This window comes from Halichoerus grypus, chromosome 10 (assembly GCF_964656455.1).
Source record: "Halichoerus grypus chromosome 10, mHalGry1.hap1.1, whole genome shotgun sequence".
NCBI lineage: Eukaryota > Metazoa > Chordata > Mammalia > Carnivora > Phocidae > Halichoerus > Halichoerus grypus.
In genome coordinates, this window is record NC_135721.1 from 50,190,821 (window position 1) to 50,215,249 (window position 24,429).

Sequence of the window (24,429 nt, forward strand, 5' to 3'; positions counted from 1 at the left end):
GCCCCCAAACTCTGGGCGGTGTCCCTCTGATTCCTGTTTCTCCCTCATTTCCACGTTCCGTCTTTCCTCCCAGCTCTGTTGAGCTCCATGGTGATGACGTTCCTTTCTACAGGCTGAGGACCAGGCTCCCCATTTTCAGGAACCTGTTTATGAGGAGGACAGAACCAAGAACCTCGAGAAGGCTAGGCTCCAGTACCGTTTGGAGGAGGCCCTGGAGGAAGAAGGCAGGTACACACAGCTGTGGAACGCCAGGCCCAGCGGAAGCAGGAGGAAGAAACAAGCAGAGACAGTGGTTAGAGGTATGTCCGCCGGCAGCTTCCTTGGCACGGCGTGAGGCCACCATTCTCCATCCCAAAGCCATCTCTGTCCACCTCACTGTCCCCAGGGGTCCAGGCACACCTTTGCTCCCTGCTATTTGTCACCAGGATCCCTGCCTCTGCAGCCCACCCCCACCCCCCCACCTGGCCTGTGAGCTGCCACCACAGTCCTCCACCCCCCTCCCCACTGTGCACACTGCACTGCCCATCCAGCCCCGCAGAGTTATCGCTGCCTCTCTTGTTCCCCAACACTGTCCCGTCCCATCCTCCCCAATTCTTCACACTATCTGCTGGATCATTTCCTTCCCTATTTAAAGATGGTCTCTTGGATCCATCCCTGCCCTGCTCTCTGTGTCTTCCAGCAATCTCCCTCCCCCTTCCCTCTCTCCCTAAAAAGGTCTGCCTCTATCCACTACCTCTTTCACTTCCGCGAGGCCCTCTGCCCAATGCACTCAGCTCTGCCCCCAGCACCCGTGCCCCGAAAACTCTGTCCAAAGTCAACAACCTGCTTGTAGCTCAGCCCAAAGGCCACTGGCAGGCTCGCATCTCTCCCACTCCCTCAGCAGCCTCCTGCCAACTGACCTCAGCCTCTTTCCTAAAACCATCCCTCTGGTTCCTCTCCGCTGCCCTTTCCCCCTCTCCACCCTCTGCTGGCTGAGTCTCCTCCTCTGCCCAGCCCTCTCCTGGGATTTCTGCCTCCAGGCATCTCCCCTAAGCCCCAGACCCACATTGCCAACCTCTTACTGCTCAGTTCACCCATGTGCCCTACTGGCCTCTAACACTGAACTGGTCCCAAACTGGATTCTCTAAGTTTCCCCTCAAAACCTGCTCTCTCCCAATGTCATCTCAGAAACCAGCCCCATCATCTACCTTGACGATCAAGATAAAAAGCCCCACACCACACTTGGCTCTCCTCCCCCTCATCACCGTGTCCGATGGACCACCTGGCCTTCATGATTCTGTCTCCTAAACTTCTCGCATGCCCATCCACCTGTCTCCTTCCCTCGGTTCACGCCCTCACCCTCTCTCACCTGGATTCACCAGCACCCCCCTAAGTGGTCTCCTTGCATGTGGTTTTGCAAATCCCTTCCCAAGAGCCAATGCATGCTGTATTCTGCAGACAAGGGGGATCTTTCTAGAATGTCATTCTGTTTAAAACCCATCAAACATTCCCCAGCCACTCAGGATGAAGTCCAAACTCCTTAACATGGCCTCCAAGGCCCCTCATCTTCCAGTTCCTTCTGACTTCTCTGGTCTTGCCTCTCACTAGATAACCCTCCCTTCCAGTGTCCCAGATAAGTGATGAGCCACCTCCCCGCGCACGCTCAACACTGGCCCTTCTGAACACTAGCAGGTTGCAGGAGGCAACACATTCTCTTTACCTCTGAGGCTTGCAGTGGCTGGTCCCTCTGTCTGAAATCCTCTTCTGCCCGCTTCATCTGGCTACCTCCCACTCAGACTTCAGATCTCCATTGAAATCTTCCCTGGGGTCTTGAGCTTAAGCTAAGCACCCCCCTGGCTTCTACAGCAAGTGGACTCACTCCCGCTGAAGGACACGCCACCCCGTACCATCTGTGCGTGTTAAACCAGCAACTCTGCAGGCAGGGACCACAGCTGAAATCTCTGTCCGATAACTACAGGATGCTGAATGGGTAATTGAGGGGAGGGAGAGATGGCGATGGGATGAATGGGTGGGTGGATGGTTGAATGAAGAACTGACTCCAGCATCCCCTCCCCTCCTTCCCAGCACTCCTGTCTGTGCCACCCTGCTCCGTGCCTGCTCATCACTCCCTCGGTCTGAATGGTCTTCCCGTACACCTTCCGGAATCTAACACATCTCTCAGTGCCTCCTTCAAGCTCTCCATCTTCCAGAAAATCTCCCAACCACCCCCAGAAACTTCTTTTCGCCCTATTCTCTGGCTTCTTTGACCTCTAAGTGACCCTGTGGCCCCGTTTCCCAAGGTCCTGACTGGTCTTGGACACCTCACTGGGAGAGTCCTTTGGCCCTGGCCAGATGGCTGGCTCCTGAGCCTGAGCTGCTCAACTTCTGGTCCAGTCAACCTGAGGGGCTCAACATCTCCTTCCAGGCCAGTGATTCTTGGTGGGGGTGGGCTGCAGCCTACCAGCATTGCCAGGCAGGGGGAGGTATAGACTTGAAGTGTCACCAGGACATCCTAATTCACTGTCCTATGTGAGATAGGGATTCTGAAGACCACAGACCTCAAAGGCAGCCATACAATACAATATAAGTCTAATTAGATGAAGCCACGCTTGACCAATGCCTCCCTTGCTCGCCCTCCCCACCCACCCTGAGCGCAGGGCAGACGCGGGGCTGCTCCATTGATGGGTCCTACAGGTGGGCAGGGCGTTTACCGAACTGCCTCCTCTGATCAAGAGGACAAGGACCGAAGGATAGATGAGGCTCTCTCCCCCAGCAGAGAGAAATCTACCCTTATGCCCCCTTCAGTCTATCTGTCCAGCAGGCCAGCTCAGTACAGAGAGCCGAGGACAAGCCATGAGGGAGACTTCCTCCCCTAGGTCCAGGGGCCACCACACCAGACAGATGTTCGTTCCCAGGGCAGGGCTGGGGGAAGGGTTGAGCTCCCCCAGCCACCTAAGTAGTCCTGTTACCAGTAGCCCCACGGACCCCCACCTCCCCCAGCAGGGTACAGTCAGAGGACCTCTGGACCTTCAGATCCTGGCTCCTCAAGGAGCGGCAGGCGGGGGCAGCCAGGCGTGCTGGGAGGGCTCCATTGTCTGCCTGCCCCACCCAGCTCGTTAGGAACAACATGTTGCTCTAATTACACTTCCCAGGAAAAACAGTGTTTTAAATTAAAGCCTTGGGGGAGGGAAAGGGGGATGGGGGGACCACTGGGTTTATTTTCCTGATTGCAAAACACCAAAATTTTCCTTCTAGTGGATCTGGGGGTGCGGGAGAGTACCTTGTGTACATCTCAGACTAAAAGCCATACCCTGGAGATGGAAGGGGATAGAGTGACATCTGGTTGGCCCCCTGAGCCCTCCGCGAAAACAGCCACGGAGCCTGCAGTCCCTTCCACTAGGGCATCCCCTGCCTGCCCTGCAGCAAGACAGAAGCGGCAGAACCAAGGGTAATGCCCCAAACCACGCCCCCTTCAATGGTCAGGTCTGCAAGCCCCAGCTCCCGCCTACAGCGTCCCCAGGTCCCCAGGTGGGATCTCCTTCTGCACATGCTCCACATCCTCAGGGGCCCCCGGCTGTTAAGGAAACAGCCATCACCTCTTCTGCTGCCCTTGTGGGTGTGTGTGTGTGTTTGTGTGTGCGCGCGCACGCATGTGTGTGTGTGTTCTTGCGCGTGTGCACACTCGCACACACTCACACGTGCATGTGCACACTCTCCAATTCTCAGGAAATCTAAAATTGCAGTTTCTTTGAATTCATTCCCCTTGGCAGCATGGACCGCCTTTGTTCTCCAGACAAGAAGGAAAAGAAACGAGACAGAGGGCTCAGAAGAGGCGGGGAGAAGGAGGGAGAGAAGGAGCCAGAGGCCAAGGAGCAAACCGAGGAAGAGGGAAACAGGAAGGGAGAGCGGAAGAGGAGAAGGCGAACAAGGCTCAGGAAGGGGGGAGATTCTTACTCTACCCTGACAGAAAGACAGACTGGGCAGCTGGGGAAGGAAGTCCTCCCCTCATCCATGCTCTCTGCAAGGACCCAGGTCTCCCAGATGTCACCAAAGCCTCAAAGACACAGGGCAAGAGTCCTGATTCCCCCCACCGGAGCTCCCAGAGAGGACTGCTCCAGACGGGCATAAAGCCTGGGGGGAGGGGAAATCATGTCACCCAACAAACTGGTCCCAGCCCAAGGCACTGCCACCTAGGGCCCCCCCCCCCCACTGCAGGCCCTTCTGCCAATCCCGCCTTCAGATGCTAGCTCAGTGTCACCTCTTCCAGGAAGCCATCCCCACGGTCCTCTGGGAGCCATCAGCACAGCATGGGCAGATGTCATTCCCGGACACTCTGTCTCCCACACGGGCATGGGATACACTGGCCAGAGGCACTCCCCACCAGAAAGGCCATCCCTAAACCAGCCTTCAGAGTCACAGAAGCCTCTTACCTGGTCCTGCCCCTGGCTCCCCAACCCACACCCGCCGGTGGCCACACAGTTTCCTGACAAAGCCATCTGCCCTGTCTGCTCCCAGACTTTTGAAGGCTCCCGTGGCCAGCGGCCCAGAATTGAAGCTGCCAGCGTGTCTTCTCACAGCCCTCAGGGAGAGCTTGTGCACTCTTCACGGGGACTGGGCTGGGAGCCTGGAGGGGGCTGAGCGGGGGGATACAAGGCAGGAGCTTGGCCACAGCAAAGACGGAAGACTCCTGCTAAGGCCTCGGGCTTCCTGCAGGCCCTGCAGCTGCAGCTGGACTGACCTGTCCCTGGGGATTCTGGAAACTACATAGGACCCATGACCTCGGCATGAGGCTTAGCCTTCAAGTGCACGGAAAGTGGCCCAGCCATGGAGCCCCAGGTCTGGGGTCGGGGCCCCTGAGAATAAGGGGGTCCACAAGATCATCTTCTGGGGTCATTCCCTAGACCGGCTGTTACTCCATTCATCCTGCTGGGCCTCGGACGCTTTGAACCTGCTGACTCAGGCCGCCCTGCCCCATGCCCAGCAGACCCCCAAGATGTGCTCTCCTCTGGCCCTGCAGACCCATACCCCACCTCAGTCTGTGGCTTGGCTGGCTCTGCAGCAGGACACTTGGCCCTCTCTGGGGTCTGGCCCCAAAGCGGCAAATTTTGATTTGCTTCCTGACAATGAGACCACAGCCAGATCCCTGCTCTCGGAATCTGAACCTTCACTGTTACATATTACAAATCCAGTTATTAAGGACTTTAACTTTTTTTAATAACTCATCCCTGGGCTGGGTCTTCTTCAGAGCAGGCTGTGGGTTTTGGCCACAAAGTGCTCTCAATCAAGAGAAAGGGCTCCGTGCTGCTTCCCTGGACAGGACTCTGCTCCCCTTTCCAAATCGGCAGTCTTTCACAACTGTGGCCAGAAGCAGGAGGCTGCCTGTCAGGCACAATTATGGCCAGCTCACTTGGCAGACCCCACCTCGGTCTCAGAGCAAAAGGAAGTGAGGTAAGGGGCGCGGGGCCTGCGGATCCCACATCCTGACCCTGCACTTCAAGTCCAAATTGCACTGAAAATGTCAAATGGTGTCCGCTCCCAGCCTGGGGATTCCCTGATGGCAGGAAGTGACTGCCCTTTTCCCAACCCATCTGACCAGGGTTCTCCTTCCTGTCTCCCTGCCCAGGCCTCAGCCCCTGCTCCCTCCTGACGACCTGCTCACAGATGTGCAGGAGGCCATAGGGGAACGTGCTCCTCATCCCTCATGGCAAAGGATATAGCCTTACTTCCTCTGGAAGCAAACCCTAATCTTCTTCCAGAACCTAGGAATCCCCAACCCCACCGGCCCCTAAAGCAGCCAGGCCCTAAACTGGTGCTTGGCCCCCTCAGCCAAAGGCACGTTCCCCATTTTCCTGCAACAGTGTCTGGCTAATGCTACCTTCACCAGAAAGGCTTCCTTGACTACTCTGGCCCCTTATGAACATTTTATTCTTGAAAACACGCCACCTGGTACTCAGCCAGACGAGGCTTTATTTCTGCCAGGAGCTCTGGGTGAATCCGGCCTCCAACAGGGCAGCAAGCCGTCTGGGGCCAGAATCACGCCAGGATATACCCCAGGCAGCCCTGGGTCTGCACAGAGTGTGGGGAATGAAATCCAGTCAGGTCCCTAAATGGCAGATGCCCACTGGGGCACCAGGAACCCAGATGGCTCTGGGGCACTTGCCCAGAGGCAGGCCTTCTCCTTCCCTCTGTCCCTGCCCACGCACCCCCAGCCACAGGTCACAGCTACAAGGGTTCAGCTCACCTCGTCCAGGATTCCCGATGTATCCTGCACCTAGGGCGCACCATGGGATGTTCCATGTCCAGGAGATCAGCAGAAGGAAGAGAGGAGGGGGGGTGGGTAAAAGTGTAGCATTAGTGACAAGGAGCACTAGGCTGGGGCAGAGATCAGCACACCAGAGTGTCACCCTCAGAGAAGCCAACAGAAACCGCCTCCCATCAAGGGTCAGGGCGAGGTGCTTCCAGCCAGGCCTTCCACGCGGCTCCTGAGAAGGAAGGTGTGATGGGGTGTCGATGCGGAGACTGGTGGAAGAGGCCAAAGCATAAGCCTAGAGCCCAGGCGTCTCTGGAGGGGACAGGAGAAAGGGAAGTGACAGGTGGTGGGAAGGTTCCTAGACCCTGCGCAGCAGCCCCGGGAAGCAGCCAGGCCTGAACCCCCGCCCCCGCCCAAGCTGCTGTTTCTGCTGGAGCACGTGGACCTGGGAGAGGCAAGGAGAAACAACCCGGATCCCCAGAGGCTGGCAGGCCCGAGAGCAGGAGTTTGGACTGGACAGGAGAGAGAGGGGGAGACAAGCCAGGGTGGGGAGCGGGGGAGAAGCAGAGGGTGGAGTGGGGGGCCGGGGGCAAAGGAGGGCCTGCAGGGTAAGAACTGTCTGGAAATTGTGCAGGCTGCCTCGTAAGGGGGGAGGCATCCAAACACAGCCTGAACGACCGCTTCAAGCTGCAGCTGAGCCTGGCGGAGAAGAGTACTTCCCGAATCGAATTAGCAGGGGTGCCAGTAAAGGGTCTGCATTTTCTACCATGACCCCCCCACGAGAAGAAAGGGGAGCAGGGAGCAGGGAATGGAGTCCCCACCACTAGCAGAGGGAGGAAAACCAGGTCACGGTGGAAACCAGGAGCTGGGGAAGAGCTTGGGGACTGAACACGCCTCGGAGCCCCTGGAGGGCTCATGCATACCTGGGGGAGGGAGGGCTGCCCGGTGCCCTCAGGGTGCACTTCAGTCGGTTTGAAGTGGGGCCCAAGACTCAGCATTTCCTACCACACGCCAACGATTTTCAGTCCCAGCTGCACCTTAAAATCCCCGGGGCAGCACCAAAGGCCACCAGGGCCTGGGTCACTCCCCCAAGAGGTGGTGTTTTGTTTGGTCTGTGGTGCAGCCTGAGCACTGGTGATTTCTCAAGCTGCCCAAGGGATTCTAATAGGCCACCCTGCTGAGGGACACTGGTCTGGGTGGCCATGAGGTCATTTCATTCTGGGAGTCTGTGATTCTCGGACTTCTCAGGGAAGAAGGGCAGGAAAGGCCAGAGCTGTGCAGGGACCCCAGCCCCTGTTCACTCTGCCCCATGGTCCTCCCTCTGCTTGAAGGCAGGATGGTGATGGTGAATGCCTGATCGCCCTTCCTAGCCAGGGGTGGGGTGGGGGTGCTGCAAGCCAGAAGGACGGCAATCAGTTAAAGATTTAAAGGTAAGAGAAAGACTTACCTCAAAACCAGGAATATGGTGAATGGCCGGCTAGGGTGCAGAAAAAAGAGAGCTTCAGTCAGGTGCCTGTCACCCAAGGCCCCAGCATCCTGCTTTCTGCCCTGGCCAGGCAAACACATTTCCCACCATAAAATGACACTCATGGAATGTATCAGTGATCAGACAGTGCAGGGGTTTGCAGACTCTATTCCCTGGAGGCCTAGGGACTCTTCAGAGGAGGCTGGAGGTTGTGGGCGACTGCAAAGGGAAGCCGGGTTGGTGGTATGTGGTGCCCCCCTCCAGACACCTCACCTGGAGTAGCCCCATTTCTATCTGGCCTACCTGTGGAGGTTCACACCACAGTAAGAGCAAGTTTGGAGAGATGGCTGTAAACCCAAATGCCCTATTTCAGAGCAGGGAAGTAGCTGGCCCTGGGTCACACAGCTAGGCCATGGCAGAGGCAGGACTAGAACAGAGGTCCTGCCTGTACCTGTCCGTGGAGATGCCCCCATCACACTTAAGCCCCCCCAAACCAGATCACAGAGGTCCAACTCCCAGAAACCACTTCAAGTTATGACCCAGGGAAAAATATAGCCAATGACCAGAAGGATTCAGGCATTCTAGCACAGTCCAGATTCCAACACTCTCCTTAATAGTGAGAGCACATTGTGATTTGGGGTTCAGAAAAGATGGGCAAAGCCAACCCTCAGCAGGAGGCCTGACAGCGGGTGGCTGTTCAGTGTTCCCCACTGACTGCAGGCCCCCAGTCAGGGAAGAAGGATATATTGCAGTCCCCTCTCCTCCACTGGGGCATCCCCTCCCTGTGCCCCCCATTTTCCCCCACTATGGATGTACTCCCTGCCTAGGCCTCCTGGATCTGGGTATAAACCAGCCTCACCTTCTCTCTCTGGATGAGCTCAAAAGAGGCCAGCAGCTCGCCCGCCGGCTGGCTGCCCCTAATCAGCGGGAACCAGGCCAGCCGGGGCATCCGTTCCAGACTGGGCTGACACATGCAGCGTCCCATAAACTCATCTGCACCCTAGACCGGGCATGGAGAAAGAAGAGTCAGCATCTCCCAGTCCAGGGCTCCAGGTGGCCTCAGAGCAATCACCAGAACTATATCTGGCCTCTGGAACTAGAAAGGGACTCAGGAGTCAGGGCAGCCCCCTGGGGCAGAATGCTGCACTCTGCCCCCCACTTAGAAGAATGTAGGGACAACATGCAAGTAACCTCCGACCACCATTGCTAGATTTGAATTCCCATCGTGGTCAAAAATCCCTCTGTATGTCTAACTAGCCTTCACCTTGATTGAATTTAATCAGGCTCTGAGCTTCTTTGAGACCACAGTGATAGCCCCCTAGCATTTCCCTAAACCCCCTCAGCACAGGAGGTGTTCGACATTTCCAAGGGTTTTGCATCTCCTTTAAATCCCCCCACTTTCTAGCTGGGGAAACTGTGATCACTCATCAAATTCAATGAGTCTTGTTAAAATGATGTTTTGATCTTATCAATCATGCTCAGGCACCTTCCATGGCTCCCACTCCCTGGAGGATAGAGCCCACATCTCCTCTGGCATGGAAGGCCCCCCACTGGAGCCCGCTGGCCTCTCCTGCCCTGCCTCATTCTCTCCGCACAGCCCCTACTCCAGTCGGCTGGCCTCTGCTGCCCTCTCAGCCCCTGGCCCTCACATGGGCCACTTCCCCCAGCCGCCCTGCCCTCTGCCCATCTCCGCCATCCCCCACGGCCCTGCCCAAGTGTGGCCCCCTGGCATGGGCCCCATGACCTCACTGGCCTGTGACTCCAGCCTTGTGATTAGCTTCCCCAAGGGGGCAGCAGCAGGACCAGGGTCTCAGCCAGATGGTGCTGCAGGCCTTCCAAGCCCCGGTGCGTCGCCCAAGGCCCTCATCTGGAGAGACCCGAGCAGAACTGGGAGGGACCAGTGTCTGCAGTCATGCCACTGCTGGGGACATCCCCAAGGGCCACTCCAGAGTGGCCAGCACCTCCTGCATGAATGCCTACACGGCAGGTGATAGTCCAGCATTAACCACTCAGTGTGGACAGCAGCATGGTGCTGGGAGAGGTCCCGGATGCCCCTCTGGCCCGGGTGTTGCCCCATTAGTTGCGGGTCATGGAGAGGTGGTGGGGAGGGGAGCCTGGGCAGCCAGGCCAGCAGGAGGAGCTCGAGGCAATGGGTGTTTGCCAACAGGTACAGAGTCATCTGACTATGTTAACAATGCACACAGCCTCTGCTCTCCCCCAGGACCCTAGAGCTCAACCACCCAGAAGAAGCCATGGCTCTTCTCCCCCTGTGATCCCTCTTAGACCCTGGCCTGCTGGAGAGAGACAGGGTCAGAGCAACACTTGCAAAAGAGGTGAGATGCTACTGGAAGAAAGACGGTGTGCTTGCCAGCCTCCTGCCCCCTCCCCCCAGTATTAGCACTTGCACCTGCTCCCCTGCCCAGTCCCCTGGCCCAGCACATCCTGGTCCTCCTGCCTCCCTCTTCTTCCTGCCCCAAAGGTGCCAGGCCCTGTGCTCTTCCCCAGACAGTCCCAAATAGACTCTTGCTCCAGGTGCTCATTCCCCTCCCAGAGCCAAGGGAAGAGCTCTTAGGTGGGCCTCGCCAGCTCAGGCCTGCCATTGCCCACCGCCAGCTGGCCCCCTCCACCCAGTGGGACACCCTAAATAGCATCACCTTGCTCCACCCCCTGGTTACCACACCTTCCCAGGGCACCTGACATCCAGCCATGGCAACTCTTTCTGGAAACATCTTCCAAACCCTGCTCCTCCCCTTTTATCCACTGCCACCCCACCCAACCCAGGCCGGGCCCCTCTGCCAAATATCTGTCAGCCAACCCAGTCTCTCCCTTCTCTCTTCTTTTCAAAATGTTGCTCAACCCCCTCACTCCCTTCTCCCCTGGCCTTGTACTCCTTTCTCCTCCTTCCCAGCCTGCCCTCTGCTCTCCTCAGTCTCCCCTTGCCCCATGCTGTGCTGGAACACCCCTCTGCCTGACCCTAACACCCCAATTGTGTTTCCTTCAGGGCCTGGGTCTTCCCCACAGCCTTCCCTCAAGTGCCAGCCCTGGGCTATCTCTCCCTCCTGGCCATCTAGAGCTGCGCTGTCCAGTACCTGAGGCAATTCACATATAAAGTTTAATTAATCAAGACTAAAAATGAAAATGGAGTTTCTCGGTTGCGCTAGCCACTTTTCAGCTGCTCGACGGCCACCTGTGGTGAGTGGCTCCCATTCTGAACAGCACAGCCACGGAGCTTGGCCGGCACGACCGGAGGTTCTGCTGGACAGCTCTGGACAAGGGCCCTGCCTGTGCCACCACAGGGGTCTCTGCTCGGCGGGGCCTTCTCGGCTCCCACCTGCACGGGGAACGCCAAGTGCCGGCCACTCCGCCCAGCACAGGAGCGCTCGATAACTGTGGAGTCGACACAGCTCTCAGATGGGGAGAGAGGGCTCCTGGCCTGGAGCCTCAGAAGCAAGTTAGAGGCAGAGAAACCCTGACCCACAGCTCCATCCCCTCTCCCTGCTGCAAGCACAGCACACGTGTGAGCAATCCCTTTTTAATTGCTCTAGGATAGTTTTAAGGGCTCTGTAGCCTGTGGGGCCAGGGGAGAGGCCAGGCCTTCCTGTGGGGTCTCCTCCCCGTGGGGTCCCCCCCACCCCCCACGCCCCGGCTCCTGGAGGGCGTGGGCAGCGAGGGGCCGAGGGAGGAAGGCAGGCTGACTCACATAGGTGTCGTGGTCATACAGCTCCACCACAATGCTAGGCGGACGCTCGGCGACGCTGGCCGGCTCCCCGAAGATCTCAATCTCATAGAAGATGAGCGTCTGGTCCCAGGTGGGGTTCAGAGTGTTCTTCACCACCGCCGTCTTCTGGCTCTGGTGCAGGAAGGACACTATGGCGTAGGGGTCTGGGGGGGCCAGGCACAGGGAAGGGGCGGGCAGGACACAGCACAGACCGTGAGAGTTGTCTGCTCAAGAGTCCTGTGGGCCACAGAGCTGGAGCAGAGCCGTGGCTCCTGCCCTGGAGCAACAATCTACAGGTCAGAGCCCATTTCCCCAGTGCCCCCCACCCCCACACCCAGCCCCAGCCCTCTCTAAGGCCAGCTGGTGGGCCACAGTGGAGAAATGGAGCCGAGGCCCAGGAGAGCGGGCTCTGGGCTACTTCCTGGGCTGGCCACCGGGGGCCAGGTCCTGCTAGATGAAGTAGATGCCCAGATGGTACGTTCCTTCATTCACCCAGCAAGCATTAATTGAGTGCCTTCTGCATGCCAGGCCAAGAGCTAGGTGCTAGGGACTGAGAATACAATTGGAGCAACCATAAAACTACAATTGTGATCAGCGCTTTGAAGAGTGACTCTAAGTCGCAGTGGCGTGTGAGAGAGGGGGGTCTATCTTCCTAGAGGAAGGGTGAGTACAGCAGAGGTGCTGTGAGCTCAGACTGGGGTGCCTAGGCCTGCCTTTCAGCAAGCCCACGCCGGCAGCCACACAGACAACAAACAGCCTGGAGGGAGCAGGACCAGTTCCGAGGCCTCTCCAGGGATTCAGGTGGAGATGGTGGTGCTCGGATGGGCAAGCGCACCAGAGGGAAGCCCATGGACTCCAGAGCTGTTCAGCAGTGGGTCATGTGACAGGATCCCTAAGATCCCTACAGCTCCCTGCTGCCCCAAACCATTGTGCAGCCCGCCTGCCCCAGCCACGCCTGGAGAGGGGGAGAAGCCCACCCACTAGTCATTCCCCCCATCTGCTCCCAAAGGGAAGTTACTGTCACTAGAGGAGATTCGACGGCCATGGCTCTCAAATGTGAGCATGCAGCCGAATCACCTAGAAGGCTTTACCCAGACTGCTGGGCCCCACCCCCAGAGAGGTGTTCATCAGGTCTGGGGTGGGGCCTGAGAATTTGCATTTCTAACAAGTTCCCAGACGGCACAGGTGCTGTCCTCCAGGGCCACACTTGGGGAACCAGTGCAGGAGAAAGGCCTATGGAACTGAGTGCACGTAATCTGGGACAGGGGCAAAGGGCTTGGAGGAGGGGCTCCTCCAACTTCTCCCACGAGGATATCAGAGCCGAGCAGGGTCCAGTTTGCTGCCATTTTGTAAGACTCACAGTGCCAGATGCTGAAGGACAAGCAAGTCCAGAGATGCAGGAACCTGGCGGCTGGATGCTAGATGTCTGGGAGGGCTGAGCCCAACTGCGCTCACATGTACTCTCCACCCTTGGCCCCCGCTCCAGCCTGCAGCACCCTGCCTCCTCGAGCCTCCCAGTTTAGCCCCAGCTGTGTGACCCTAGACCCTAGACCCTCAGTGCTAGAGGTCCGGTGCTGGGATGTCCAACTGTAATCCTGGGACTGGGATGGGGAGACAGCACTTCCTCACGAAGGGAGGGGAGCGGGATGGTTCCTTGGCCTAAAGGAGACCAAATGGCACACTATGGCCATTGTACAGGAGGTGGCAGAGAGTGACCCTAGAAGAGGCGGGAAGGTTGGGGAGGACTCCCAGCAAGAGATGGGGGGAGTAGGGTCCAAGATTCTGATTGTTGGCCAATGGCTAATTTTAAGGGTGGGGGAGATCTAAGCTAGGAGGCAGATGCCATGGGCACTCAATGGCTGAATAATGTTGGGTTTGGCTAACAGGAGGTAGCCGCCAGCATGGAACCAGCCTTCGGGCACAAAAGCCACAGTAGAGTCAATCCTGGAGGGCTTTCTGAAGGAATCTGGTTTTGAACCTGATTCGGGGGGTAGAAGAGGGCAGTGCAAGGCCCTTGACAGGGAAAGGGGCAGAGGAGACATGCCCACCCGTCTTGCCACCCCCACCTGGTGGAAACCTCCCTGACACGGGGCTCCCCCTTCCATGCACCAGCCCTGGTAGGGCTGGCCCCAAGCACTTCCCCTCCTGCCCCTGGCAGGGCCCAACGGCGTCTGTGCATTTAATGAAACCGTCTGGCTGTGATACCATCAGCTCCAAGCTCGGCAGAGAACCTCTCCCTGGTTCCAGTAAGGGAAAGAGGGCGCGTTCCGATAAATAAAACCATATTAGAGAGCCGGCGAAAAAGCCCCTTTTGTTCCAACCCCCCATGCTTCCCAACGCTTTATTTTTATAAGCGCAAGGGCCCCAGACCGAGCGCGTTTACACAAAGATCACAATTGCACATTGTAGCGGCCGTGCACGCTGTATTGGTGTTGGCAGCACCCCCCACGCTGCCCCCACCCCAAGCCGACTCCTTCCAGCAGCCCCAGCAGCCCAAGCAATGAGCTCAGCGCTGGGGGAACCGGGAGGGGGTGGCTTTCAAACAAAAATCACCCAGACCCACACACGCGCCCCGCCCGCCCCTGGGAGGAAAAAACACACAACAAAGGCATTGTAAAGAGCAGGCCTGGAGGCCTGGGGCCTCAGACACTGGGCTACTGTGTGCTGGGGCCCGGCTTCTCCCCCCACAGGGCCCAGCCCCTCCAAAAAAAAGAAACAAGGGGGGCGGGGGTGTTGCTGAAGCAAGGTGGTCAGATGAGGGAAAGCCAGACAGACGCATAGACACATCCCTCTTCCAGGAAAGCCCAGAGGAGGGAGCAGCAGATCCCAAGGAGAGGTGGAGGGGAAGGTAAGGGGCTGGTTCTTCTCTGTCCACTCCAGCCTAGCACTCTTCCCAGGGCCACTCCCACAGAAGAGGGGCGGCATTGGCCTTTGAGCCTCACCCACCAAGCCACACAGAGCTGAAGGGGAAAGTGGCTGGACTGGAGCTCTCTGAGGACCATTAGCGCCCTAGGCAGCTCCAGCTGTGAACACACATGGTTCTATGGGATGCCATCACCTCGAGAGGCCCCAGGCAGGTGGTTCTTTTGCTGGACCTGAGCTCTGCTGCTCAGACCTTCCTAGAGCTTTCCTAGACCTTAACAATACACTAAGCCCTCCTCCTAGGCCCTCCCACCTTCCCAGCTCAGACCACCGGGATAGGAGACAGGGCAGGCAGCATCATCCCACTCATCAGAAGAAAGAGCTGTGCCCCATGAAGACAAAGTTACTAGCCCATGCTCACATGTGACCAGGGCTAGACCCCCCGACTCCCAGTCTAGTGGTCCTTCCACCATGCCATGCTCTTTGGGAAAGAACCCTTAAGAGAGAGGGGAGTAGTGCAAATGAAAACTATAATATAGCAATTTTTCCTATTAAATTAAGAAAAATTGTTTGGAATTATAAAACCCAGTGTTGGCAAATATTTGATGAAATAGGTACTCTCCTTTATTGCTAGAAGCAATTCAGGAAAGCAACTGGGCATAAAAAACATAAAAATGTTTATACCTTGCTTCCTATATTCCTGGGAATCATCCAAATTAGCCAAAAAGCTGTATGTACAGAGATGTTCACTCCAGCATTATTTGTAATCCAGCATTCATTCACTCTGTAATTATTGACTGACCAGCACGTGATGGGTAAGCACAGTACTAGGGATATGAAAATGAAGAAGACACAATCTAGGCTCTCAAGATCATGACCACTGGTTGGAAATGGTAACTATAGGGCAGTTATAATCCAAGGTGATGTGCAACTTACTCAGGGAATGAATACGGTGCTGGGGGCGGGGGATACGCCACAGAGCCTGGCAGTATCAAGTCAGTCATCCCAAAGGGGGTCTCCTACCCTGAGTCTCCAGAATAAGGAGTAACCAAGGCACACCAAGGGAAAGGGGGCATGCTAGACATCTAGCACGGCATGCACGAAGACACCAAAGAGCATGGGCTTTTGGGAGACAGCAAGTAGTTGGTCTGGCTGAGGGGAAGAAGGGAGCGCCCGGGGCAGTGGGGATGAAAGAGGGAGGAGGAGATAGGGCAGCTCACAAAGGTCCCAGATCCGAGCTGAGCAATCTGGACTGAATCCTACAGATCAGTGTTTCCCAAAATGTGTGCTTCGTAAACGTGAGTTCTCTGGGGAGCTAGCGAGTGCTTAAACAAGTCAAACAGGCTCCTTTCCTGCAGCCATCCCAAAGCCTCTCAATGCCACTGTGCATTGTAAATCTGGAAGTGTGCAGTGTTCCCCAGTCTCCCTTGCTCAGGAACCCTGTTTAAGTGGAGCATTTCACAAGCCTCCAATGCACTTTGGAAAACAGCTCCATGAGCTCAACGGGAGAATTCCCCCAGCCAGAGCCAACCTTAACAGAAAGCCATGCTTCAAGAGGGAATGGGCCACAACCAGAGTCCAGACATAGTAAGCCCCAAAGCAAGAGCTCCCCAGCTCCACCCAAGACAGAGTCTGGATCGGGGTGAAAACTAAAGCACTCTCCCCACCGAGGTGACCTCACTGTGGCCTGCCCTGGAGTAACACCTCTCAGGACCACCTTCCTGGCACACATCTTTGATCTCCCAGGAACCATGAAGCCAACGAAGAGGGCACAGGACCTTCTGCTGTCTTAACAGATATCCCACTCTGGTAAATTAGTAACTTGGCATCTAGTCTACTTACCGCCTCTCATTTACTCGGTTAACCAAGGCAGGCCCCCTGAGCCCACTGACCTGTGAGACCCTCCAAGAGGAGTTTCTGACTCCCCCAGGCTAAAGGCCGTCTTCTGATACGTAGCGACCTCACAACAGAGCTGCCCATGGGTTGTCCGTCTTAATGGGAGCTCTGTAAGCAGAGCCTGTGTTTCCCTCAAACCACAGCTCTGGCTCCCAGCTAGAGGAGGGAGCAAAGCAGAATGCCCTGGGGAACGGTTTGGCAAAGCAGACAGGTTCCTTCCTGATTTCCTTTAAGAAATATCAGTCTCCAATGAAGAGCGGCTCAGCTCAGACTGTGGTTTGAGGAACCGATGCTGCCCATTAGATACAGTGTGGAGGACACACAGTGATCTCTAAGTCCTCCAGCATCATATCTTTTCCGTTCAAATGGAATTCAGCGCATACTGTGGATGCTCACCGAGTAGGGGCAACCCCACCCAGTATCAAAGAGAAGTCATTTGAATTGAGCATCAATTTACATTTCTTAATGCCGAATTGCTACCCAGGCCACGCAGCCTCACAGCCACAAGCCACACACATCCTTCCAGTGTCTGGAGAATTGAGGCTGGCTATATATTCAAACCCCACCTGAGGCAGAGCCCTCAGGCAGCCTGGACAGAACATCTCCACAAGCCTCCCTTTCCTGCCTGAGTTTAATATTATTCAACAAGTGTTTCCTAGGCAGGTCTTGTGTGTCCCATCCCCCCCCAAACCCTTGGCCAGAGAGAAGGAAGCAGACACGGCCCCAGCCTTTGGGCAGCCCCAAGACCCACCCCTCAGGGGACAAGTGAGGAGCACAGCTCGGGGCCATGGGAGCCCACCGCTGCAGGAAAGGCCCAGAGCACCACAGGTCAGAGTCAAAGGAGCACCTTCTGGAAGAGAGCCCTCCCTGCCCCAGACACTCAGCAGGCAGGCTGGAGGATGATCCCAGCAACAGACGCTGCGCTAGACCCTCCCCTGGCCCCAGACATTCCGGATTCACACATGAGTTTCCTCTGAGAAGTGCCAGCCGGTGGCCACGCACAGGCTCCGGCCGCCAGCCACCCCAGGGTCAGTGCCAGCGGAGAAATTGCTTTGGTTTAGGGTTTGGGAGTGAAAATAAACACTCTGGGTTTTATAGGTTCACCCATGTTGGCAGCTGGTCAATCAGGCCTTTCATTCAGAAGCCAGCGGCCTCTGAGGAAGCCCTGGGCAGTGCCCTCAAAGCTCAAGGGATGTTTATCTGGGGGAGGGGGTGGGGCTGGGATGGAAAGTGTGACATCTCCCGCAGGCCAGCGCCAGGCTGACCCTGCCTGTGGTCCCCGGGGGTGCGTGCCGCCTCCCAGCACGGGTTCCTTGGGACAAGGGGCTCCCTCCCTGCAGCGTCCTCAGCCAGCCCAGCCCAAGGAGGACAAAGGCCCCCCACTCCTCGCCACGTGCCCACACAAGCCCACCGCCTGCACCCCTACCTCTCACGCCCCACCAAGGAAGAAGCAAGGCTGTGGATGATGAGTCCACCTCTTGTCTCTCGGCATACATTCCAATGGTCAGCAAGCATTCTGACAGGTTCCCAGCAAGGGCCAGGTGCACGTATCCACCCCTGGCCCACCAATCCCTGCATGTGGGTTTTGCCTATGCTTTTCAGAGTGTGCGTCAGGACCCGGGACCCAAAGCACGAAGAGAAATTGCTCCATCTACCATGTGCCTGGCTGCCCAGGGCTGGAAAACAGGTCACTGAGAGGAGAGAATGCGGGGGAAACACAGCTGCTGGGGGTGAGGCATGAGGGTGGTCCCCCATGTTGGGGAGGAGCAGGGCCCGGAGGAGGACAGGCAGGTGGCTATGAGCTACAGTGCCATCCTAGGAACAGAAGGTCACTGTCACAGAAGAATTCACTTCTACTCAAGTAAGTAGAAAGCACTTGGAGTGTGGTATGTCACTTGTCAGCTACTGGACCTCAAGCAATTTAGTTAAGCTATCTGCATCTCCGTCTCCTCACCTGTAAAGTGGGGACGCGAAACTCCTACCTCACAGGAGAGATATGAGGGTCACATGCACCGAGGCCAGTAAAATGCCCGGGCTCACAGTGAGAACTCAGTCAGTGTTCGTTCTTTAGACCAAGTGCAGGTTCAAGGGCAAGACAAAGCCCCTTCCTGGAGGAGCTCACAGTCATAGTGGGAAAGACAGACAGCAATTGATCTGCGCAGGGGTCAGGGCTCTGAGAGAGGTGTTGGTGGGGAGCTGGCCAAGTGTCAAGGAAGGACCAACCATCTGGGCTTGGGGCGGAGTCAGAGCATCTGGGCTGGGTCTTAAAGAATGAGTAGGAGTTTGCTGGGTTAAAAGTAGGGAGGGAATGCATTCTAGGCAGAGAAAACACTGAGTACAAAGGCCAGGAAGAGCTCCACAAACATTGACAAAAGTTGGTGAGGCCAGAACTAATGGTTAGAGGTGAACTAGGGAAAGATGCACCTGGCAAGGTCCACGGGGGTCCGATCCACAAAGGAGCCGTCTGCCAGGCTGAGAGCTGGGGATTTCTCTCCCAGGGTCTACTTTGGAAATCAGAGCAGTGACATGACCAGATGTCTCTGAGGCAATATGGAAGGTGAGGGGGGCCAGGACATGAGAAGGGATGAGGCCAGTTCTCGGGAACATCTCCAAGAGAGATTCAGAAGCCAGAATCCACAGGACTGGATGACTGATGGTTTCCAAACTGAGAGACAATAGACATGTGCTAATGAGACGCCAGGACCGAGGTAGGCAAGGAGGGGAGGGCTGGATCGGGGGAGGGAGGCACAAGGAGTTCCGTTTGGATGGGAGAACTGAGGAGCCAGTGAGGCATCCAGGGGGAGATGCCTAAGACGTGGCTGGACTCAAGGGGCTCCCATGAACTAAAGGCCTGGAAGCTTCTCTGACATGGGTGGTCCATGGAGCCAGGGAAGGTGAGGGCACCCCAGTGCCCGGAGAAGGGGACACAGACAGACCGTCAGGACCATCAGACTTAGAGGGTTGGGGACCCCTGAGTTGGAGCAGGGAGAGCTGCAGCAGGAGGCTGCAGGAGACCCCAGAGAGAGAAGCATCCTGGGGGTCAAGGCCAGAGGGGCTTTCAGGAGATGACGGTCAACAAAGCCAGACCCTGCAGAAGGGTCAAGCAGGCCACCTGAGAACCAGAAAGCACAGTGACCCTGCCAACGCCAGCCACCTCCACAAATCCCACAAACACAGCCACAGCTCCCACACACAGGAGAAGCCTGGGCCACGTTCCCGAAAGTCTGTTGGCTCAGCAACGAGCTCTCAATCCCTGGTCCCTGAATCCCCTCCCACCTACCAGAAAAAGAGTCCTTGTCCATCGAGGGCAGGTCCCGAGCCTGGTACATATAGCAGCGTAGGTGGTAACGGTTCCCATCTGCACCAAGGAAGAAACAGAGATGCCAAGTGAGGGGCTCAGGGTGGCTAAGAGCTGCGGCTGGGCCGAGGGGAGAGTCTACCCTAGGAAGGGCAATAGATGAAGGGTCTGAGCCATAGAAAAGGCACATGTCACACTTTGCGGGAGTGAGCCGCTCACAGGATCAGAACAGACCACAGCTCAAAGGTAGACACCTGAGTGTCGTGTCCTTGGGCCTGGTGAGAGCTGGGGAGAAGGGGATGGACGAGAAGCCAAATAAATGATGGGGGCAGCCAGAATGCACAGGGCCTTGAACGCCTGATCAGAAGCAGAGAGTTGATGCACACACCTCATGTAGATGGATGTGCGCATGTGCACACAAATGCACGTGCGCACATACATACCCCCACAAAAGACACCCACCACAAAGCACGTAGACTCAATTCTCCCTAGCCCCCCATAGACACCTGACCATATAACCCCATACAAACAAGCATAAGGTTATACACCCGTCCACATCACCCTTATAGACACCTCCAAGCGTCACTTACAATCAAAGATGCAGGAAATCGTGGGTCTGTTCACGCCAAAGTTCAAGGTGGACACGGACATGGAATCTTCACTCCTGTCATCTACCACGCCGCCCTAGAGACACAGAGCTGGTCATGACCAATCCTGACCTCAGAGCCGGGGGGAGGGGGGGCGCCAGGGAGACGGGCGCAGAGAGTTAGGTGCCCGGGTCAGGAGACCTCTAGACAACACTCCTCAGCTGCTGAAAGCTGGGCCATCAGCCTCTAATTTTACTCTAGTGTGGCCCATTCCCCTACAGCATCCCCAGACTCCACTGTCAAGTCCACAGGGAAATTGTTCTCCCTCTCTCGTGGAGACCAGACACACCAGAATGGAATTCTGAGTGATTCTGGCCCAAGAGGTTAGAGCCTGATAGAAGGAAGGACTCTAGGGGAGAGAATCCAATGCGGATTTTCCTGCTGGGATGAGTTGAGAGAAGCCAAATCTGGAGGCCCCAGGCCACCATCTCTGTCCACACCCTGCGTATCTGGACACTGGGTCCTAGCTCTGGGAAAAGCTACACTGTATCATCGCCACCTCTCATCAGCCCCCACTGAGCTGAGGGTGGAAGAGGGTGCAGGCTGTGACCAGGACAGGGACAGAAGCAAGAGGCAAGGCAGGTGTGCCCTCGGGCTCAGAAGCCAGTCTGTCAGTGTACTGCTCATCAAACTAGCCAGTAAGTCCCCTCGCTTTGTCTTCATTCGCACTGGGTTCTAACCGCTGGGCCATACTCCAGCTTCCTTGGGCCAGATGCCTACCTCCCAGGTGTATCCAGCGCCACCTCTGCCCCTCATTGGCGTCCTGCATGGTTTGGGGAGCTCAGGGACCCAGCAGGGATCAAGGCCCCCACCAGAATAGGAAATGTGCTGGTTACTTCACAGCCCAGCCTCCAAACTTGGCTTTCTTGGCAAGCCCACCAACATGCTATGGCCCAGAGCCCAGCAGAGGGACTGGGAGAGCTGGGCAGTGTTCCCATGCTGTCCATTCCCTCTGCAGCCAGTCTGAGAGATTTCTCCAGGTCCCTAGCCTCTCTCTCCCCCACTGTCACCTGCCCCGCCCCCTTGCCCAGTTCCTATTCCCAACACACAAGCACACACACCCTTGTATGTGAATGGAAACTCTGGCCTCACCACCAATGGCCTGTTCATCTGGCCCGGGCCCACCCAGGGTGGTCACTTGCCAGGACTTTCCACCCTGCCACCTGGCCACAACCATCTCCCAGGAATCTCAACCTCTCCTACAGGCCTAGTGCCTCCAAATAGAAGACGCATGGCCACTTCCGCATCCTCCTCTCCAAGCCACGCCCACCCTCAGGGCCCAGTCCCAGACCCCTCATCAGAGAAGCCTCCCTGGGTGCCTGCCTTCCCACTGTTGATCTGCCCACACCCAGAGCCAGAACCAGCATCACTACCCAGAGCCCAAATCCTTTGCTGGCCCTCAATACCTGAGGGGTCCTGATCAGACCTCAGGTGACCTGTGCCATTTTCCCATTCAACACCAGGGCTTCCCTCCCACAAACCCAGCCCTCAGCTTTAGGCAGGCCATGCTCCTCGAAGCTGGCCAAGACTCACACCTGCTCCATCACAAGCTCTTGCTGTTCCCTAGTCAGAAGTGCCATTGATCATCCCAATCCCCCCATCTTCATCTTAGGACACCCAGGGAAAGCCTGCCCTGGTCACTCTGGGTTAACATAGAAATGCATCCTAAAGGTGGGCCAGGTCTTCCTCTGCTCCATACCTGCAAAAGGGCTCATAAAACACGCATGCAGGAAAGATGTGTTTATCTGCTCTTCCAGCAGTCTCACCAAGGTCCAGCTTCAACCAGGTAGTCTCTGGCTCCCACCACAGGACACCCCCACAGAGACCCCCTTCCTCTGACAACAACTTCAACACAAGCTCTAGAACCAGATTGCTGGGGCTCCAATTCTGGTCCTGCCATTTATTGGCTGTGTGACTTTGGGCAGCTTGCTTAACCTCTCTGAACCAGTCTCTGTAAATTTGGAATAATTCTACAGTATCTATCTCAGAGAGTTGCTATGATTGTTAAGGAGATACATTACATGTTGTTCTTAGCACACCCCCTGGCACATAATAAATGCTCAATAAATGTTTGCTAGTAATGATCTTATGAGAGAAATAAGGCACAGGTGGGGCAGGGGCAGGGTAGGTCATAAACTATAAAGCTTGCAATTATTCTCAGGGGTGGTATTCATATACCTCATATTTGTTCAAAATTATTCCAGAAGCTGGAAAAGTGGACATTTCAGGAGCCACAGCCCTGGGCAGAAATCAAAAGCAATCAATCAAGCAATCAGTCTCTCAACACATACACACACACACACACACACATACACAGACACACACACACGGGAAAGCAGGATAAGAGAGAGGGGTGTCATACTATAGACAGGGAAAGACCCAAAAGCCACCACACCTGAACTGTCTCCTGAGCAGGTGTGGACCCCAGGCATGCTGGGTTCCCCCCAGAAAAGGCATTTGGCCTGGCCATGCTACACTGGCATCCCGCCAGAACATGCACCACGTCCAGCAGCTAATGGCTCCCAGTTTCAGGATCTGCAAGGCCGCACATAGGGCTGGACCTGGGGGGCCCAGCAGGCCACCCCAGGCGTGAGGTGTAGGACGCCAAGGAAAGCAGATCAGAACACTGGAAACAGGGCTTGATCAGCCCTCCATGCAACAACCCATAGCACGTGCAGCCCAGTGCACCTTGGTTGGGGGGGAGGGGGTCCAGCCGGAGGCAGGGCAGAAGGCCTAAGACCCTGTGGCCCCTCCACCTCAGCTGACAACACACTCATGCCCCCATGAGTCGGGCGCTAAGGTGAGTGAAGGGAAGGAAGCTGCGCCCCATAATGCCTTTGCCCCCTCCCAGTACCTGCAGGGACCTCCGTGCTCGCTGCTGGCTGCCAGGGCACATTCCCACTCACCTCGCACCTCCTCCAGATGGCCTCCCCTAGCCGCCTCCCAGAAGCACCACTCCCACCAAAACGCCTCTGTCTGGGGCTTTGGCAGCAATTTCTGGGTCTCTGTCCAAGGGCAGTCTGCCCTCCTGTGATCAGAAAAGGTGTCCCCCTCCCTGGGATTTCCACGAAGGCAGGCGCCAGGTATCTCAGGCCTAGCTCAGTGCTTGGCCCACAGCAGGCCCTGGCCCTGAGAAATAATGTCCTTCAGAGAGAGGAACCACTGTCCCCTTGGGGAAGGCTCCTCACACTGCCTGGGATTTTCCATCTGCCTCCAGAATGGGGGATCCACAGGGCTCTCCGCACCCTGCAGCCCCCAACCTGCCCCCCAAGTATGGACCTGCCTCCTCCTTCCCTTCCCCCCAGCTCAAAATGACAGATGGGGCTTGCTGAGAAGAAGCTGGGAGAACCAGGAGCCCTGCTGAGGACACCCACTAAGTTCAGTCCCTCCCAGCGGAGCCCTAGCCCTGTAACCGCCCTGGTTCCCAACCTGGGCAGAATTCTACCCACACCGTTGGCCGATGTCTTCCTATCCTCCAGCCCACTGACCTTCGCAGGGGAGGCTGGGCTCTGCATGCTTCCTCTTCAGACCCTGGGAGCAGACGGGGAGGTCAGCTCTCCCTCCCAGCCCAGCTGTGGCCTCTGAATTGAGTCTCCAGCAGTCTGGACACCCCCAAACACCCCCATCCCTGATGACTTTCATGCTCAACCCAGCTGAAACCCTCTGGGGACCCCTTTCTTGCCCCCCAGGCGTCTTGCATGTTGGTCTCTCTGCCCCTTTCTTTCCCTTCTTTTTCCTAGGTGTCTAGCCTCTTCCTCAAGGTCTCTGTGCAAGGATGAGTAAGCCCCCCACCCAGGTGCTTCCACGGTGCCCTGAACCTCCTCTTACCACATCTAGCACCCACCTCCACCATTGACCACCAATGTACCCTCCCACTGAGAGCTCTGGGAGGTTTCTGTCATACGCCCAGCTCCGCCCACACACAGCAGGTGCTCAGTACACACCTGGAGAGCGGTGAACGAAAGAAGGAGGTCACCTCAGGAGAGAGCAACAGTGTGAGCTAGGGGCATAGCTAGTGAAGAAGGTCAGCCTGTCACCCAGGTCCGGGGATCAGTCTGTACAATAACAGATAATCCCATGTCACACTTCCTTCACTCTGAGGTACATTTTGGTTTTCAAGTGTAGACATGCAAGGGTCACACTCTGGAACTTCTCTCAAAGCAAACAATGAAGCCCCATGAAAATCTGGTTTGGGAGCTTCTGGAAGGTCCCTGCTTCCTGTCAGTCCTTCCCTCCGTCTTGTGCATTGTTGGATATTTAGCAGCATCCCTGGTCTTGACCCATTAGATCCCCATAGCTTCCTGACCCTTTAAT

General features: G+C 56.5%; 1 protein-coding gene across 21 annotated transcripts in view; it reads right to left on the bottom strand.

Moving 5' to 3' along the window:
• Nucleotides 1-24,429, bottom strand: part of DYSF (dysferlin) — a 202,329-nt gene that overhangs the window by 64,973 nt on the left and 112,927 nt on the right. For 15 of the 21 annotated variants that reach the window (XM_036118164.2, XM_036118158.2, XM_036118160.2 and 12 more), the window contains 6 exons: nt 20,059-20,152; nt 19,451-19,528; nt 11,395-11,576; nt 8,554-8,694; nt 7,677-7,706; nt 6,221-6,250 (listed from right to left, as the gene is read on the bottom strand). In XM_036118164.2, the coding sequence (XP_035974057.2) occupies nt 6,221-6,250; nt 7,677-7,706; nt 8,554-8,694; nt 11,395-11,576; nt 19,451-19,528; nt 20,059-20,152 (555 nt within the window). Of the gene's footprint in view, nt 1-196; nt 239-6,220; nt 6,251-7,676; nt 7,707-8,553; nt 8,695-11,394; nt 11,577-19,450; nt 19,529-20,058; nt 20,153-24,429 lie in introns of all 21 variants that reach the window. The other 6 variants (XM_078056412.1, XM_036118139.2, XM_036118142.2 and 3 more) reach the window with 1 other exon arrangement.